Here is a 20,888-nt window from a genome sequence, read left to right on the forward strand (position 1 = left end):
CTGCAGATACACATGTTGTGCACTGTCCGCCATCTGGTGTTGGGTCGGAGTGTTAAAAGTTGTTTTTCTTCGAAGAAGTCTTTCGAGTCACGAGACCGAGGGACTCCTCCTCTTTGCTTCCATTGCGCATGGGCGTCGGCTCCATCTTAGATTGTTTTTTTTCCGCCCTCGGGTTCGGACGTGTTCCTTTTCGCTCCGGGTTTCGGGACGGAAAGATAGTCAAAACTTCGAAAAATTACGTGGGTATTGTTTCGCTCGGGATCGGGATAGTTAGAATCGACACCGAATCGTGAAGAGCTCCGGTAGCCCTTCGGGGTAATTTTGATCCCCCGTCGGGGCCTGGTCGGCCCGACCGCGTGTAACATTGACACCGATGGAACGGACCCCGTTCCGAATCTGTCCTAAATGCCACAATAAATATCCATATACGGACCAACATTTGGTCTGTAACTTGTGCCTGTCGCCCGAGCACAAAGAAGAATCTTGTGAGGCCTGTCGTGCGTTCCGGTCCCGAAAATCGCTCCGTGACCGTCGAGCCAGAAGACTACAGATGGCGTCCACGCCGACAGAACACCGAGAGTTCGAGGAACAAGGAGAAGAGGAGGAAGCCTTCTCCATCCATGAAACGGACTCAGATGAATTCGACGTCGACGAAACTGTGAGTAAGACGTCGAAAAGCACACAGCACAAGAAAATAGACAAGGCCCAGGGGACGCCACTGCCAACTGGCCATGGCTCGACCCATAAAGGTGACCGTCCATCGGCACCGAAAAAGGCCGAACTGGTGCCCAGATCGTCCGACTCGGGTCGAGACACAGGCACGCAACACTCTCGGGACCGAGAAAGTGTTGCCGAAAAAGATCGTCGCCGAGAAGGCGGAGCCGACGCTGCTCGACGCAGAGACAGCGGCACCGAGGATGATCGACGCCGAGAAGGCTCGACTCCGAAAAAGAAGAGATTCGCCTCGGAGCCGAAAACAAAAAAGGACACAGTTTCGGTGCCAAAACAACCAGCAACCGAAACCACTACCGGCTCATATTCAGAGGAACATTCATTGTCCTCTCAAATGCGTAAGCACAGGTTTGAAGAGGAGCTACAGACTACTGATGTAGACCATACACAAAAGAGGATCTTCATCCAGAGTGGAACGGGGAAGATTAGCACTCTTCCACCAATCAAGAGAAAAAGGAGACTAGAGTTCCAAACTGAACAACTAACACCACAAGCAAAGGTGGCAAAGAAAGCAACTCCGCCACCCTCTCCTCCACCTGTAACTCAAATATCACCGGCACAAACTCCGTCACATTCACCGGCTCACACCACCATGAGCCAAGATGACCAAGATGCTTGGGACCTATACGATGCACCAGTGTCAGACAATAGCCCAGAGTCCTACCCTACCAAGCCATCACCACCCGAGGACAGCACAGCGTATGCGCAGGTGGTAGCTAGGGCAGCAGAATTCCACAACGTGGCGTTACACACAGAACCTGTTGAGGATGACTTCCTTTTTAACACCCTCTCCTCCACCCACAGCAACTACCAAAGCCTGCCTATGCTTCCGGGAATGCTAAGGCACGCAAAGCAAATCTTCAAAGACCCCGTCAAGAGTAGAGCAATCACTCCAAGGGTAGAGAAGAAATGTAAAGCACCTCCCACAGACCCTGCTTTTATCACCTCTCAACTGCCACCAGACTCAGTCGTGGTAGGAGCAGCTCGCAAAAGAGCCAATTCACACACATCGGGTGATGCACCACCCCCGGATAAGGAAAGCCGAAAATTCGACGCAGCTGGGAAAAGAGTCGCTGTACAAGCTGCCAGCCAGTGGCGCATCGCCAACTCTCAGGCGCTCCTAGCGCGCTATGACAGAGCCCATTGGGATGAGATGCAGCATCTCATCGAGCATCTACCCAAGGAATTTCAGAAGCGGGCAAAACAAGTGGTTGAGGAGGGACAAAACATCTCCAATAACCAAATACGCTCCTCTATGGATGCAGCGGACACAGCTGCAAGAACAATAAACACTGCAGTTACCATCAGCAGGCACGCATGGTTGCGCACATCTGGCTTTAAGCCAGAAATACAGCAAGCGGTACTCAACATGCCGTTTAACGAACAACAATTGTTCGGACCAGAGGTTGACACGGCGATTGAAAAGCTGAAAAAGGATACTGACACAGCCAAGGCCATGGGCGCGCTCTACTCCCCGCAGAGCAGAGGCACTTTCGGCACCTTCCGTAAAACAACATTCAGAGGAGGGTTTCGGGGTCAGGCCACACAAGCCAGCACCTCACAATCAACACCGTCTACCTACCAGGGACAGTACCAAAGGGGAGGTTTTCCGGGCCAGTACAGAGGAGGACAATTCCCGAGAAACCGGGGGAAATTTCAAAGCCCCAAAACCCCAACAACCAAACAGTGACTTACAGGTCACTCAACCCCTCCACATAACACCAGTGGGGGGAAGAATAAGTCAGTTTTATCAATCATGGGTGGATATAACAACAGACACTTGGGTCTTAGCAATTATCCAACATGGTTATTGCATAGAATTTCTACAGATCCCTCCAAATATCCCACCCAAAACACAAAAAATGTCAAAACAGCATTTAGACCTCCTAGAAATAGAAGTTCAAGCACTACTGCAAAAAGAAGCAATAGAACTGGTACCATGTACAGAAATAAACACAGGCGTCTATTCACTGTACTTTCTAATACCCAAAAAGGACAAAACAATGAGGCCAATCTTAGATCTCAGAATACTAAACACCTACATCAAATCAGACCACTTTCACATGGTCACGCTACAGGAAGTGTTACCACTGCTAAAGCAACAGGATTACATGACAACCTTAGATCTCAAAGACGCGTATTTCCACATACCGATACATCCTTCGCACAGGAAATAACTAAGGTTTGTATTCAAGGGAATACACTATCAATTCAAAGTCTTACTGTTCGGTATAACAACCGCACCAAGGGTGTTTACCAAATGCCTAGCAGTAGTAGCCGCACACATCAGAAGGCAGCAAATACACGTATTCCCGTATCTAGACAATTGGCTAATCAAGACCAACTCGTTAACAAAGTGTTCACAACACACAGAGTATGTCATACAAACCCTCTACAAACTCGGGTTCTCCCTCAACTACACAAAATCAAACATTGTGCCGTGCAAAATACAGCACTACTTAGGAGCGGTAATCAACACAACAAAAGGATTAGCCACCCCGAGTCCACAAAGGGTTCAAAATTTTCACAAGGTCATACAGGCCATGTATCCAACACTAAAAATACAGGCAAAAGTGGTTTTAAAACTCCTAGGCATGATGTCCTCATGCATAGCCATTGTCCCAAACGCAAGACTGCACATGAGGCCCTTACAACAGTGCCTAGCATCACAATGGTCACATGCACAGGGTCACCTTCTAGATCTGGTGTTGATAGACCGCCAAACATACATCTCGCTTCTATGGTGGAACAGTACAAATTTAAACAAAGGGCAGCCGTTCCAAGACCCAGTGCCACAATACGTAATAACAGATGCTTCCATGACAGGGTGGGGAGCACACCTCGATCACCACAGCATCCAAGGACAATGGGACGTACATCAAACAAAACTGCATATAAATCACCTAGAATTACTAGCAGTATTCCTAGTGCTAAAAGCATTTCAACCCATCATAACCCACAAATACGTTCTTGTCAAAACAGACAACATGACAACAATGTATTACCTAAACAAGCAAGGGGGAACACACTTGACACAGCTATGTCTCCTAGCACAAAAGATATGGCAATGGGCGATTCACAACCACATTCGCCTAATAGCACAGTTTATTCCAGGGATCCAAAATCAACTAGCAGACAATCTCTCTCGAGATCACCAACAGGTCCATGAATGGGAGATTCACCCCCAAATCCTAAACACTTACTTCAAAATTTGTGGTACACCGCAAATAGAACTATTTGCAACAAAGGAGAACGCAAAATGCCGAGACTTCGCATCCAGGTACCCACACAGACAGTCTCAAGGCAATGCCCTATGGATGAAATGGTCAGGGAAATTTGCATACGCTTTTTCCCCTCTCCCTCTCCTTCCATATCTAGTAAACAAATTGAGTCAAAACAAACTCAAACTCATATTAATAGCACCAACATGGGCAAGACAACCTTGGTACACAACACTACTAGACCTGTCAGTAGTACCACACGTCAAATTACCCAACAGGCCAGATCTGTTAACACAACACAAACCGCAGATCAGGCATCCAAACCCAGCATCGCTCAATCTAGCAATCTGGCTCCTGAAATCCTAGAATTCGGACATTTAAACCTCACTCAAGAATGTATGGAAGTCATAAAACAAGCTAGAAGGCCATCCACTAGACACTGCTACGCAAGCAAATGGAAAAGGTTTGTTTGCTACTGCCATAATAATCAAGTTCATCCATTACACGCATCCCCAAAAGATGTGGTGGGATACTTACTACACTTACAAAAGTCAAACCTAGCCTTCTCTTCCATAAAAATACACCTTGCAGCAATATCTGCATACCTGCAGATTACTCATTCAACTTCACTGTTTAGGATACCCGTCATTAAAGCATTTATGGAGGGCCTAAGAAGAATAATACCACCAAGAACACCACCAGTTCCTTCATGGAACCTTAACATTGTCTTGACAAGACTCATGGGACCAACTTTTGAACCCATGCATTCTTGTGAAATACAATTCTTAACCTGGAAAGTTGCATTTCTCATTGCCATCACATCTCTAAGAAGAGTAAGTGAAATTCAGGCATTTACAATACAGGAACCTTTTATCCAAATACACAAAAATAAGGTTGTACTAAGAACCAATCCTAAATTCCTACCAAAGGTTATTTCACCGTTCCACTTAAATCAAACGGTAGAGTTACCAGTGTTCTTCCCACAGCCAGACTCAGTAGCTGAAAGGGCACTACATACATTAGATGTCAAAAGAGCACTAATGTACTACATCGACAGAACAAAGGAGGTTAGGAAAACAAAACAACTGTTTATTGCATTTCAAAAACCTCATACAGGAAACCCAATATCAAAACAGGGTATAGCCAGATGGATAGTTAAGTGCATCCAAACCTGCTATCTTAAAGCAAAGAGACAACTGCCCATTACGCCAAGGGCACACTCAACCAGGAAAAAAGGCGCTACCATGGCATTCCTAGGAAATATTCCAATGCACGAAATATGTAAGGCAGCCACATGGTCCACGCCTCACACATTTACTAAACACTACTGTGTAGACGTGTTATCCGCACAACAGGCCACAGTAGGTCAAGCCGTACTGAGAACTTTGTTTCAGACTACTTCCACTCCTACAGGCTGAGCCACCGCTTTTGGGGAGATAACTGCTTACTAGTCTATGCACAACATGTGTATCTACAGCTACACATGCCATCGAACGGAAAATGTCACTTACCCAGTGTACATCTGTTCGTGGCATTGGTCGCTGCAGATTCACATGTGCCCACCCGCCTCCCCGGGAGCCTGTAGCCGTCGGAAGTTATCTTCAACATCTGTACATTTGTATATATATATATATATTACTTAACCTTAATTTGTACATACTTATTCATTCCATTGCATGGGCACTATTACTAACACACACAACTCCTACCTCACCCTCTGCGGGGAAAACAATCTAAGATGGAGCCGACGCCCATGCGCAATGGAAGCAAAGAGGAGGAGTCCCTCGGTCTCGTGACTCGAAAGACTTCTTCGAAGAAAAACAACTTGTAACACTCCGACCCAACACCAGATGGCGGACTGTGCACAACATGTGAATCTGCAGCGACCAATGCCACGAACAGATGTACACTGGGTAAGTGACATTTTCATTCTGGTCTCAGTGATGCCAGCGAGTCACATGTGTGAGCTTTAGGCCCTCTCGGTCCCACTGCCTTATACTGTCTTTTTCTAGACAAACTGGTGTTGAGAACCCATGTATTTGTGATGAAAGTATTGATGCCTTTCATCTCAGACAAGCTATTACCCTTCCGACATTCTTTGCCCACCTCACTCTAAAAGAGCAGAAGATACTTCGGCAACATGATCCAAAAAGAGATACCAGTTTCTACATTGATTGTTCCAGAGATCATCGGGTGGACAATTCGCTTCTTGTGAGATTCTCAGGACCAAAGATCGGCAAGGTGGTACAGAAGTGGACCATCTCAAGATGGATAGCCCTCAGTATTAAGATCTGTTGTGTACTGGCTAAGACGATAGGAGGGCTTTGTTTCACACAAGCCAAGGCTGCTACCAGTGTGTTGGTATGCGGAGTGCTTGTCTTGGATAGACAAGGACTCAAATGACCTCACTCTGTGGAATGGTCCCTTTTTCCATCTCAAAAGGTTCCAGTTTAGGAAACTTCACACTGGTTCTTCCAATTTGCTGATGTGCTCTTTGCCCGAGTGCACAGACCAGCCTACGAAAGAAATGGATGTGTGTGTGCATTGGTGGTGCTTATATGCCACTATTTGTGTCACTTCTGCGGTGGAACAAAGTTGAAGCAGAGCCACCCAACACCACTTGCCGGCACACCGAAGCACTGCTTTTTAGGTTTTTGGATCCAGTCTGGCATCTGGGGATATTCACAAGGTGAGGAATCTGCAGGTAGAAAGAGTATCCACGAGAAAGAGCTTTACAGGAGGTAAGCCTCAATGATTATCTGAATTAGTAACAAAGAATGCAAATGATAATATATGCATCAGAATATGTGAAAATATACTCCTAGATTGTGTCTTCTGCTTACTAAAATATTACTATAATCGAAAGCAGTCCATCCACAGCAGACCTCTGCAGCATATACTAATAAGGTAAAAGCTTTACAATCCATAAGAAGTAGGACTTTTGTTTTGAAGCAGTTGATAGAAAGGACAGGCATTGGTCTCTTCATTCAATACTCTTTCCTATCTAGATCTGCCCAAGAAAGTATTCTGTAAAGTCACTCTTGCGGCCCACAGCTGGGAGACTGGATGTGAACTCTGAACCTCAAGAATGCCTATTTCAGAAGCTAAATCTGAACTTAGGTTTATCAGAGGTGTGGCTGCAGACCTTTTCAGTGAAAGGAGCTGCTTTAACACATGAGCTCTGCGCACAGCGTGACTGGCTGTGGTTCCTTTATCCTTGAGGCTAAAGATTGCAAAGCAGCCTAGCTAGACAACTAACTGTTCAGGGCTTCTCCCAACCACATCTACCATTTATTGCCTTCAATTTGTGGCATCACTGTGGATAAACTAATGCCAGTCAACAAAGGTCTGGAAAAGCTCTTCCGACATGGGTAAGTTACTGTGTCTCATTGGGATTTTTTAGTCATCAGTGGGGACAATGTTTCCTCGCTAGGTAAAATTAAATCTATTCAGAAATCTGCTCTGCATTTCCTGTCCCACCGACAATCTGTGTCATGGATTTTGTGACTGTTTAGGGTCATGGCCTATTGTGTTTTAATAGTTCTCCTAACTGCTTTAGGACTCTCTAACTCCATCTGGCTTCCATTTAGATCCCAGTCTATGCCAGTCTCTCTTTCTGATTGCATAAAGCTTGATCTTGACTGTTGGTTCTGGCCTCAGAACCTCTTTGACAAAGGTTTATTTCATGTCTGATATCTCAGACCATGGCTGGAGTGCTATCCTGAAGTCTATCAAGGTTCAATGCCTGTGATGCCAACACCAGTTTGTGCTTAATATCACTGTCCTGGAACTGAAGCTAATGTTTTTTTACCCTGAGGCTTTTTCTTCAATCCCAGAAAAGGAAAAGGCTACTCATGTAGACAGGCAACACATCCATAAAGATAGGAAGGATGTCACTCTCCTCATGTTTTGCAAACATTTGCTAGAGCTGTAGGAATGGGCTCTTTCAGCAGACACCAGCCTTAGGTTCATCTATCTGGCAGAAGTCACATCATTCAGATTTCAAGGCATGAGGTTTCTCTTCTTTTTCAGAGGTATTGCTACTTTCAGTGCATCCTGGGTGGCAAGGAGAACTTCATTGTATGCTAAGCGCTAGCTATCTCTGCAGCTGCTTCATGTGCATGACTGTCCAAAAAATTGGAGTCATCTCCCTCTCAACCGATGGTGGCAAAAATGGTACCTTACTAAGAGGCCACTGTTCAATGCGGGTAGACATTTTTGCTAGATAAAATATGGTTTGTAGCATGTGTGAATGTAGAGACACATGCTCTGCATACTCCTGTCCTCTAGTAATGGGCTAAGGCTGTTACAACTTGTTTTTCTTCAAAGAAATCGTTTGAGTCACAAGGTCTCGATGGCTCCTCCTCTGGTTGTGAATGCACCTGGGCACTGACTCCATTGTTAGATATTTTTTTTTCTCTGCCTTTGGGTTCAAATGGGTTTCAGTGTTGCTTCTGATCCAAGTGTGCCTGATGGGCTGCAGACCGTTCGCTTGCCTTCAGTGCCATTCAAATACCCTGGGCCGATCTCCAAGCCATCCGTAGCTCGTGCATCATTCCAGAGCACGAGCTGCTGCAGCTGTTGCTCTGCCTTCAGAAACCAGAAGACCCTTAGCAGTGACGTGATAAGGGTAGGGCCATTACAAGATTTATAGAGTATCCTCGGAAATGCCAGACATCTTCAGTGAGGCAGGCCCACTCTGCCGAAGAATCTCTTCCAGCTCGCCAGCCTAGCCCCAAGATCATCAGCTTCAACATCTGCGCCTGAGGAGGAAAAACGTCTGGAGGAGAATGAGGCGCCTGATGACATTCAATCTCCCTCTGTTCACCTCGAACTTCATCTAAAAAAACATGCTGAGACGCTGAGTACAGTTGACATCCAAGCCTCTTTTAAAACTCATAAGCAGGCACATGTCAAAACCAAGCACCACCCATCTGGGGAACCAGTGTTGAGCCATGTGCATAAGCTGCTGTGTATTTTAGCTTCGCCACTGCCCTTTGGCCGAGGAAGAATCCAGTGAGTCATCTGACCTTCTGGCCCACCAACCCAGTCCTAAGATAATGTGGCTCCAACGCCTTAGAGCCCGAGGGTAAAACAACTTCTGGAGGAGGAAGAGGCGCCCGAGGACATTCCATCCACATCTGTCTACTCGAGACATTGTCTAAAAACCATGCTGAGGTGTGTGAATACAGTCAACACCCAAGCCTCTTCGAAACCTCACAAGCAAAGCGTTGCCCATGTCTGGGTGACGGGTATCTAGCCTTGTGCATAGGCTGCCACTACTTGCCAGAGCCACCACCCTCTGGCTGTGGTCAACACTGAAGCCAGACCTTGGAGCTGAGAAGGTATCCAACCTAGGGACTCGACTCTCAGTGGGCCTTGAGTCCAAAATCACATGTTGCCACTTTACCTTCGAAGCATATGCCTCAGTCGAGGCATAGACCACGGTCATTGCAGAAAAAATGTTGCCACCTAGATCATTGTCAATCAACTCTGAGGAAAGGCCTGAACTCTAGAAACTGCAACAGGAGCTAGATGCTAGATAAGAGGGAGCCGCATATCATCAACATCATCATCCATCCGCACACAGGCAAGATCTACACCTTGGAAAAGACTCTGCCTAAGAAGCAGGGTTGCCTTCGAAGATGTTCCATCTGTGCACACTTCACCGCCTCCACTGCCCCCCAAAAGGTATATGAATAAGGCTGTTTCCCTGTTCCTCCTCCAATTCTACCTCTCTTCTTCCTCCATCTCTACCACCACCACCTCTCTTTCACCACACCCCCCTTACCTCCCACGACTCCCCCTTGGTGTTACTGGAGCCGTACTCTGCCACAGGCAACTATAGCCCCTTCTCTCTAGCAGAGGACTTTGGTGCCCCAGTTTACCTGCATTCCAGGAATGACTCAGATCTTGACCACGTCCCTGTTAGGGTTTCCCTCAAGCCTTCAAAACCATTGTCCAAGAAATGTGGGGCAAGGTGATTGTGGTGTGCACAGATAACTTTGGCAATTCTCTGTGTATGAACTGGTCAGGAATCTTTGCATACTCTTTCCCTCTTCTCCCACTTATACCGTACATGCTTAGGGAGCGGAAGCAAACTAACCTCACCCTGGTGGTTCCAATGTGGGTCAGACAACCATGGTTCTCAACCCTTCTAGAGATGTCCATCACCCCTCAGAAGAAGCTCCCCAACAGGCCCGACCTTCTCAGACAAAACCACAGAGAAGTGAGACTCCCAAACCCCATGCCGCTCAACCTGTGAACTTGGCTCCTGAGGTCCTAGAGTTTGGTTACCTTGACCTACCTCAAGAGTGCATTGAATACTTAGGAAAGCCCATTGGCCCATTACACACACACCTGCTATGCTACTAAGTAGAAGGGGTTTGTCCACTATTGTACTCCAAACCACATAAACCCTGTTATGTCTGCGGTACAAGACATTATCTGCTGCCTTCTACATCAGGATTAACCTACACATCGATTTGGCCACACCTAGCCGCTATCACTGCATACATGCAGAACAGGGAGCGCGCCTCACTTCAAAATCTTTGTTATTAAAGCTCGCCGAGGGTTCCTCCTGCCCCAGTCTAGAATCTCAATATTTGCTCTCAAGACCTTTTTGGGGACCATTTGAGCCACTACATTCTTGCCAGATGAAGTTCCTTTTCCCGAAGGATACCTTCCTTGTAGCCATAGCGTCCCTTAGATGTATCAGTGAACTACAGACCCTCAAACTGCAGGAACAATTCTCCAGGTCCACAATGACAGTGGTTCTTAGAACCAATCTTAAATTCTTCCCTAAGTTGTTATCCCCATTCCCCCTTAACCAAAAAATCAAGTTTGCAGTCTTATTTCCGCGACCTAACTGAGTAGCTGAGAGAGCACTTCACGCAATTGACGCCAAGCATGCTCTCCTGTATTATATAGATTGGACCAAGTCCTTTTGCAAGACACAACAGCATTTTGTTGCCTTCTCAAAGCCTCATAAAGGTCATGCCATTTCTAAGGCAGGGATCTCCAGGTGATTTGTTAAATGCATCCAAATCTGTTTCATTAAAGCCAAAAGAACTCTACCTTTCCACCCCAGGCAACACTCCACCGACAAGCATGGCACCATGGCTTTTCTTGGGAACATACCCATAGTCGAAATCTTTAAAGCTGCTAAATGGTCCAGACCACCCACATTCACAAAGCATTTTGGTATGAATATTCTTGCAATGCGGCAAGCTGGAGTTGGTGAAACTGTCCTCGGGGCAGTCCAGTGTCCTGCACAAATCTTCCACTTTCACACTTTATTTTCTTCACACATAGCCATTGTTCTCTACTACTTACTACTCCATGCCTAGTCTCACCCCCTGCAAAAAAAACAATCTGACAATGGAGTCTGTGTCCATGCCCATTCATGACCAAAGTAGGCATCACCAAGACCTTGCGACCCAAAAGATTTCTATGCAGAGAACCAAATTGCAACCGTCCGAGTCCAACACTAGAAGGCAGGAGTATGCAAGGCATGTGAATAAGCAGCACTGAATGTAACTAACAGATGCTTACAGAATATTTAACTTAGTCCTCATATATATTAACAAACATATTGATATATATATATATATTGTATATTTGCATAAACTATTTTAAAATCCAGCTTCCAGAAATAGAATGTTAAAATATGCTAATTTCAAAATGTTATTTATTGATTTCCTTGATGTGAATGGGTGATAGACTCCTGTATACACCCTGAGATTATTAATCGGTTACTGGGAGAGCTATTATTCAGTTTACTAAACAAATTCAGCGTAAACAATGCTATTCCTTCAGTTCTGGGCTACATAGTATGATAGATATAACATCTCAATTTCTCCTATGTATCTACAGTGGAATCTGACTAATGCTCCCTTGTATTCTAAAAGGCAGTGAGCTTGCGGTTGGTGGATTGGGATCAGTTCAGATAAGTTAAAAATTTAAGACCAAGATATTATTCATATGCCCTCCAGTTTCACAATAAAAGCTCTCCAGCAGGATCTGCACTTTGTGCTTTTGAACTAGGGCACCATATTTTGGCTAAGGGTTGAGCGCAACTACTCTTGCATCCTTCTAGTTCTGCAGCCTTTAGGCGTAGCTTTGAGCAGCACATTGAATAGCTGAGCTGACCTCCCACATATTTAACGGATATATTTTTTATTGCACTTCGTAGTAATATAGTATAAAGTGGGTAGATTGGAAAAATGATTTTGGTCCCTTCTAGTGTTGGTACATGTTAGAAAATGGGTCTCTGGTAGGCAGAGGTATGCACCCTGTGCAAGTAGGGACCACAGTCCTAGTCAGGGTAAGTCAGATACACTACCTACATTAACCTTTGCTTACCCTCTTGTAGATTGGCAAAGAGCAGTCAGGTTTAACTTAAAAGGCAATTTATAAGGTATTTGTGCAACGCTGAAATTACAGTAACCCAGTGAAAACACCACAAAAAGGACTACATTTTTAAAGAATAAACTGCAAAGTAGTGCTTAGAAGTCAATAGCGGTAAAAGATTACTTGAGGTTGCGGTAGACTAGGATAAATCCAAAGTTCAGGCCAACGATGATGGAGGGGAGGCTGGCTACAGGACTCATGCAGGGTCTGCTGAAAGAGTACCTTGGAATGAGCAAGCATCAGACTCAATGCGTCTGTTCTGATTGACGCAATCAGGTATATGCGTCGTCTTCGAGCCTCGCAGTTGGTTCCCGCGCTGTTGAACCCCTTTTGATGCAGGTGCTGCATTATCGTCAAGCCGCGCGCCGATGTCTTCGGATCGGCGCTCCCTCGTCGTTGAACCTCGCAGATGTGACCTGCATTGTTGTGGAATTTGTACTGCGTGGGTGTCAAAGGGCACTGCATCAGTTCCAATCAGCGCAACTGCCTCAACGAGTCGATTTTTGAAGAAAGACAGCTGCAGAGTCCCCTTACAATGCCCAGGTGGGATTGGCATCTATTGGCAGGACAGGACTCTCAGTTGGCAGAGTCCAGCTGCTACATCAGGGTTGAAAGAAGTCTTTGGTGGACCTGTGACTTCAGAACAGGAGGGAAGCCAGCAAGCTTTTGGAGAACTTGAATTCAAGGATGTAGAGAGCAGGACCAGTCTTTCTCACTCCCAGGCAAGAAACAGCAGGTAGCAGGCCAACACAGTAAAGCTGCTACCAAAATGGCCGTCTCTCCTACAGCACAGCAATCAACAGGCAACAGGCCAACACAGCAATGCAGTTAACAAAGTGGGTGGCAGTCCCTCCTGGCAGAATGTCCTTGATTCCATCAGAGTTCTGATTTGGTGGTGTTTGAGGTCCAGTACTTATACCAGTTGAGCCTTTGAAAGTGGGGGAAACTTCAAAAAGAGGCCTTTGAAGTGCACAAGATCAGTGTCCTTCCTTTCCGGGCTCCAGACACTCTACAGGGAATTATGCAGCTATTTGCGTGGAGACAGGCATAGCCCTATTCAGGAGTGTCAGCTCCTCCCTCTCATTTAGCCGAAGAAGGCCCATCAGACTGGTGATCGACCACCAGGAAGCAAACGTCACACCCCAACTCCCTTTGTATGTCACTGTCTAGAGGGAATACACAAAGCCCAGCTGTCACTCACCCCAGGTGGTTTTCTGAGACAGGCAGAGGCACAGAATGGTTAAAAGTAAGAAAACGCCAACTTGCTAACAGTGGTATTTTCAGACTTACAATTTAAAATCTGATGTCACTATAAGTTGTGATTTTAAATTGTGAACCCAGAGACCTTAAACTCCACATTTCTATCTTTTCCCAATTGCAAGTTACACTAAAGGCTGCTTCAAGGTGATCCCAATATTAACCTCTGGGAAAGAAAGGCCTTGCAGTAGTGAAAAACAAGTGTAATAGTATTTAACTACTAGGGCATGCTCACACTTTTTAAATACACTGCACCATGCCCTGACTTACATGTATAAAAAGGAAGGGTTGAGCCTGGCAAGTGGGTACACTTGCCAGGTTGAAATGGCAATTTAAAACTGCACACACAAGCTCTGCAGTGGCAGCCGTGAGACATGTTTAAGGGGATTCTGTAGTGGGTGGCACAATCAGTGCTGCAGGCCCATTAGTAGCACTTGGCCCTGAGCACATATAGTACATTTTACTAGGGACTTACAAGTAAAGTAAAAATGCCAGTTGTGGATAAGCCAGTATCACCATGTGTTAGAGTACAGAGCACCTGCACTTTAGCACTGGTCAGCAGTGGTAAAGTGCACAGAATCCTAAAGCCAGCATAAAGGAATCCAGAATAACTGGAAGTCAGAAGGCAAAAGGTCAGGGGAAACAACACCCATTTGACTGTTAGCCGTCATATGGAGCCCTGATGTGTATTCTGGAGTCCCACCAAAATACAGCCCGAGATTTGAAATCTGTGAACCCTCTGGCAGTGCAGATTTAGCCAACCTATCATCGGGACACCAAGTGTTCGATGGACTGTACTAGGCAACAATCAGTCTTATTAGACTCACACATGTTTCTTATTAGTAGAGTCCAAACCTCATTTCACAGTGAATACACACTCAAAAAATCAAAAACGTATCCTTGTGCACACAATATGTATAGAGATTATTATAAAAACCAACGATATTGGCTAACGCAGAAAAGTAACAAATACTGGAGCATTATAACAATAATCATTTGATATTTCTCTGCATTAGTTCTCCAATCTCTCCCTCTCTTTAACAAAGCTATTCTTAGAATCAAAAGAAACCTGTGTGAATTTCTTAGATGGCCTTCCTTTCACCAGCCTACTGTAGTGGAACAACAAAAGTATTGTTCTTTAAGAAGATAGCGCTGCCTTCTGTCTCTCAGCGGCTACGGTGTCCCAGGCCGACTGATAAGACTGTCTAAAGGCTCAATGTATCTTCTTTTAGCCTTCAGAAAGGAAAGCTGTTTATTGCTATACCCTGCACAGCCCTTGGCCTGCTGCCTCTAAAAGTGACAATTCCTCTCTCCCCTAATAATGTTGTTACAGCTTATGTACTCAACTTTAGACCTTGCTTAATGTTATTGAAGCAATCAGTCAATATAAAAACTCTTGTGTCCTTACACCTATTTATGTTCCCATGAAACTGTGCTTACTGTTTCAAAAAAATAACTAGAAACTCAAAATGTCAGATTATTACTGAATCAATTAGTAATCAATATATTAAAGCAAGCTGGATTATCACACTGCAGTGAAAGATGTATTAAATCATTTTGACTATTTTACAATTATAAAAATGTATGTTCATTTGAATAAATGAAAATATGAAATGCAGTGGGGAATACCTACATTTGAAAAATATGAAGATTATACCAGACCCTGCTGCCCCTAGATAAGAGTATTTGCCCTTAAATCTTTGTGCTCAATAGATTAAATTTTTTTCCTGATTTAGACATTAGTAGATCTAGTCAAACTCCAACCACTTGTGTGCTTTACCACCACTTGGGGCTGAGCCAGATGTCCTTGATTTGGGTCGAGGTCTGGCAAAACCTAACTTTCAAGCATCACTGATAACCTGGGCTGCTGCCTAGTTTTGCATCTGTGCCACTATCCAATTGCCATTGTAATCCGACTTTTGCACCAAATAACAAGACAGGATTGTCCTTTTTGTATTTCAGAGACCCTTCTGGTGCAGTGGAGCATGCCAAGGAAGTAATCTCAGACCTTCTCTGTAATCGAATTGACATCTCACAATTGGTGATAACCAAGGAATTGACCAGGACTGCAGACGAGTATGCTGGAAAGCAGGCACATGTGGAACTAGCAGAGAGGTAGGATGGGCAGTCACACTCCTTTGTACTTGGATATCAAGATGCAGTTTACCCTGCTCCCACGCTGCAGCCACCTTCTACCCCTCTACTGATGCCCGAGGGAGAGAGGTCCAGCTGTTTCAAATGTTACACCAGGGTGTTGTGCCGAATGGTTCTGTTAAACATGTATTTACATTTATGTGACTTATGCTTGTTTTGTTTCTAGGTTTTCTTTATTAATGAAAAAGTTGTGTTTGGGTCAGGAAAGCTGTAGCATTAGCAGGATTAGCTGTATGCCAATGACGTTCACCTTGGCATGACCTTGATGCTCTAGGCTAGCGAAACACTACTTTGATGACACATACCCAGGTTTCAATAAGAGGGCAAGTAGACTTGAGAATTGTGAACAGACTCCTTTCTGACACAAAAGGTATGAGAACTCCCATTGGAGTCCAGTGCATTCAAACACAAAATAAGAGGTCAGATTCTGTAGAGGATTTATCTTTTCAAGATAACTGCCTGTCTTATCCAGGTGGCTGGTTGACACCTGTTCGTTATAAGTCAATAAGGACGCTCAATGAAGGACCACGCCAATTATAAATACAATTTAGCTTTACTAGAATTTCAGGTAAATGTAGGCATTTAGCACATTAATAATAGTAGAATAAGAATAGCAATGAAAAGCATCTATTTATATATAAGTACACTACAAAGAGCATCTATGCATATATATAAGCAAAGAGTTCATTGACAGATATAAGTTTTGATTAACTGTATACCAAAATGCATCACATTACGATGTTCAGGAAGCAAAATATAAATTGTAAGGAAATGCCTCCTTGGCATGGTTGCCCCCTGACTTTTTGCCTTTGCTGATGCTATGTTTACAATTGAAAGTGTGCTGAGGCCTGCTAACCAGGCCCCAGCACCAGTGTTCTTTCCCTAACCTGTACTTTTGTACCCACAATTGGCAGACCCTGGCATCCAGATAAGTCCCTTGTAACTGGTACTTCTAGTACCAAGGGCCCTGATGCCAAGGAAGGTCTCTAAGGGCTGCAGCATGTCTTATGCCACCCTGGAGACCTCTCACTCAGCACAGACACACTGCTTGCCAGCTTGTGTGTGCTAGTGAGGACAAAACGAGTAAGTCGACATGGCACTCCCCTCAGGGTGCCATGCCAGCCTCTCACTGCCTATGCAGTATAGGTAAGACACCCCTCTAGCAGGCCTTACAGCCCTAAGGCAGGGTGCACTATACCATAGGTGAGGGTACCAGTGCATGAGCATGGTACCCCTACAGTGTCTAAACAAAACCTTAGACATTGTAAGTGCAGGGTAGCCATAAGAGTATATGGTCTGGGAGTCTGTCAAACACGAACTCCACAGCACCATAATGGCTACACTGAAAACTGGGAAGTTTGGTATCAAACTTCTCAGCACAATAAATGCACACTGATGCCAGTGTACATTTTATTGTAAAATACACCCCAGAGGGCACCTTAGAGGTGCCCCCTGAAACTTAACCGACTATCTGTGTAGGCTGACTAGTTTTAGCAGCCTGCCACAAACCGAGACATGTTGCTGGCCCCATGGGGAGAGTGCCTTTGTCACTCTGAGGCCAGTAACAAAGCCTGCACTGGGTGGAGATGCTAACACCTCCCCCAGGCAGGAATTGTCACACCTGGCGGTGAGCCTCAAAGGCTCACCTCCTTTGTGCCAACCCAGCAGGACACTCCAGCTAGTGGAGTTGCCCGCCTCCTCCGGCCAGGCCCCACTTTTGGCGGCAAGGCCGGAGAAAATAATGAGAAAAACAAGGAGGAGTCACTGGCCAGTCAGGACAGCCCCTAAGGTGTCCTGAGCTGAAGTGACTCTAACTTTTAGAAATCCTCCATCTTGCAGATGGAGGATTCCCCCAATAGGGTTAGGATTGTGACCCCCTCCCCTTGGGAGGAGGCACAAAGAGGGTGTACCCACCCTCAGGGCTAGTAGCCATTGGCTACTAACCCCCCAGACCTAAACACGCCCTTAAATTTAGTATTTAAGGGCTACCCTGAACCCTAGAAAATCAGATTCCTGCAACTACAAGAAGAAGGACTGCCTAGCTGAAAAACCCCTGCAGAGGAAGACCAGAAGACGACAACTGCCTTGGCTCCAGAAACTCACCGGCCTGTCTCCTGCCTTCCAAAGATCTTGCTCCAGCGACGCCTTCCAAAGGGACCAGCGACCTCGACATCCTCTGAGGACTGCCCCTGCTTCGAAAAGACAAGAAACTCCCGAGGACAGCGGACCTGCTCCAAGAAAAGCTGCAACTTTGTTTCCAGCAGCTTTAAAGAACCCTGCAAGCTCCCCGCAAGAAGCGTGAGACTTGCAACACTGCACCCGGCGACCCCGACTCGGCTGGTGGAGATCCGACACCTCAGGAGGGACCCCAGGACTACTCTGATACTGTGAGTACCAAAACCTGTCCCCCCTGAGCCCCCACAGCGCCGCCTGCAGAGGGAATCCCGAGGCTTCCCCTGACCGCGACTCTTTGAACCTAAAGTCCCGACGCCTGGGAGAGACCCTGCACCCGCAGCCCCCAGGACCTGAAGGACCGGACTTTCACTGGAGAAGTGACCCCCAGGAGTCCCTCTCCCTTGCCCAAGTGGAGGTTTCCCCGAGGAATCCCCCCCTTGCCTGCCTGCAGCGCTGAAGAGATCCCGAGATCTCTCATAGACTAACATTGAAAACCCGACGCTTGTTTCTACACTGCACCCGGCCGCCCCCGCGCTGCTGAGGGTGAAATTTCTGTGTGGACTTGTGTCCCCCCCGGTGCCCTACAAAACCCCCCTGGTCTGCCCTCCGAAGACGCGGGTACTTACCTGCAAGCAGACCGGAACCGGGGCACCCCCCTTCTCTCCATTCTAGCCTATGTGTTTTGGGCACCACTTTGAACTCTGCACCTGACCGGCCCTGAGCTGCTGGTGTGGTGACTTTGGGGTTGCTCTGAACCCCCAACGGTGGGCTACCTTGGACCAAGAACTAAGCCCTGTAAGTGCCTTACTTACCTGGTTAATCTAACAAATACTTACCTCCCCTAGGAACTGTGAAAATTGCACTAAGTGTCCACTTTTAAAACAGCTATTTGTGAATAACTTGAAAAGTATACATGCAATTTTGATGATTTGAAGTTCCTAAAGTACTTACCTGCAATACCTTTCGAATGAGATATTACATGTAGAATTTGAACCTGTGGTTCTTAAAATAAACTAAGAAAAGATATTTTTCTATAACAAAACCTATTGGCTGGATTTGTCTCTGAGTGTGTGTACCTCATTTATTGTCTATGTGTATGTACAACAAATGCTTAACACTACTCCTTGGATAAGCCTACTGCTCGACCACACTACCACAAAATAGAGCATTAGTATTATCTATTTTTACCACTACTTTACCTCTAAGGGGAACCCTTGGACTCTGTGCATGCTATTCCTTACTTTGAAATAGCACATACAGAGCCAACTTCCTACATTGGTGGATCAGCGGTGGGGTACAAGACTTTGCATTTGCTGGACTACTCAGCCAATACCTGATCACACGACAAATTCCAAAATTGTCATTAGAAATTGATTTTTGCAATTTGAAAAGTTTTCTAAATTCTTAAAAGACCTGCTAGGGCCTTGTGTTAGATCCTGTTTAGCATTTCTTTTAGAGTTTAAAAGTTTGTAAAAGTTTGAATTAGATTCTAGAACTAGTTGTAGATTCTTAAAAAGTATTCCAACTTTTAGAAGCAAAATGTCTAGCACAGATGTGACTGTGGTGGAACTCGACACCACACCTTACCTCCATCTTAAGATGAGGGAGCTAAGGTCACTCTGTAAAATAAAGAAAATAACAATGGGCCCCAAACCTACCAAAATACAGCTCCAGAAGCTTTTGGCAGAGTTTGAAAAGGCCAACCCCTCTGAGGGTGGCAACTCAGAGGAAGAGGATAGTGACTTGGAGGACAATTCCCCCCTACCAGTCCTATCTAGGGAGAACAGGGTCCCTCAAACCCTGACTCCTAAAATAATAGTCAGAGATGCTGGTTCCCTCACAGGAGAGACCAACACCTCTGAAATCACTGAGGATAGCCCCAGTGAAGAGGACATCCAGTTAGCCAGGATGGCCAAAAGATTGGCTTTGGAAAGACAGATCCTAGCCATAGAGAGGGAAAGACAAGAGATGGGCCTAGGACCCATCAATGGTGGCAGCAACATAAATAGGGTCAGAGATTCTCCTGACATGTTGAAAATCCCTAAAGGGATTGTAACTAAATATGAAGATGGTGATGACATCACCAAATGGTTCACAGCTTTTGAGAGGGCTTGTGTAACCAGAAAAGTGAACAGATCTCACTGGGGTGCTCTCCTTTGGGAAATGTTCACAGGAAAGTGTAGGGATAGACTCCTCACACTCTCTGGACAAGATGCAGAATCTTATGACCTCATGAAGGGTACCCTGATTGAGGGCTTTGGATTCTCCACTGAGGAGTATAGGATTAGATTCAGGGGGGCTCAAAAATCCTCGAGCCAGACCTGGGTTGACTTTGTAGACTACTCAGTGAAAACACTAGATGGTTGGATTCAAGGCAGTGGTGTAAGTAATTATGATGGGCTGTACAATTTATTTGTGAAAGAACACCTGTTAAGTAATTGTTTCAATGATAAACTGCATCAGCATCTGGTAGACCTAGGACCAATTTCTCCCCAAGAATTGGGAAAGAAGGCGGACCATTGGGTCAAGACAAGGGTGTCCAAGACTTCAACAGGGGGTGACCAAAAGAAAGGGGTCACAAAGACTCCCCAGGGGAAGGGTGATGAGACAACCAAAACTAAAAATAGTAAAGAGTCTTCTACAGGCCCCCAAAAACCTGCACAGGAGGGTGGGCCCAGAGCCTCTTCACAAAACAATGGGTACAAGGGTAAAAACTTTGATCCCAAAAAGGCCTGGTGTCATAGCTGTAAACAGCATGGACACCAAACTGGAGACAAGGCCTGTCCCAAGAAAGGTTCCACTCCAAACTCCCATCCAGGTAACACTGGTATGGCTAGTCTCCAAGTGGGATCAACAGTGTGCCCAGAGCAAATCAGGGTCCACACTGAAGCTACTCTAGTTTCTGAGGGTGGGGTGGATTTAGCCACACTAGCTGTC

General features: G+C 45.7%; 1 protein-coding gene across 2 annotated transcripts in view; it reads left to right on the forward strand.

The window, feature by feature from the left end:
- Positions 1 to 20,888, forward strand: part of POLD1 (DNA polymerase delta 1, catalytic subunit) — a 336,382-nt gene that overhangs the window by 161,911 nt on the left and 153,583 nt on the right. For both annotated transcript variants that reach the window (XM_069200918.1, XM_069200920.1), the window contains exon 21: positions 15,585 to 15,737. In XM_069200918.1, coding sequence (XP_069057019.1) covers positions 15,585 to 15,737 — 153 coding nt within the window. The remainder of the gene's footprint in view (positions 1 to 15,584; positions 15,738 to 20,888) is intronic.

The sequence above is a fragment of the Pleurodeles waltl genome, chromosome 7, assembly GCF_031143425.1.
Source record: "Pleurodeles waltl isolate 20211129_DDA chromosome 7, aPleWal1.hap1.20221129, whole genome shotgun sequence".
Taxonomy (NCBI): Eukaryota; Metazoa; Chordata; class Amphibia; order Caudata; family Salamandridae; genus Pleurodeles; species Pleurodeles waltl.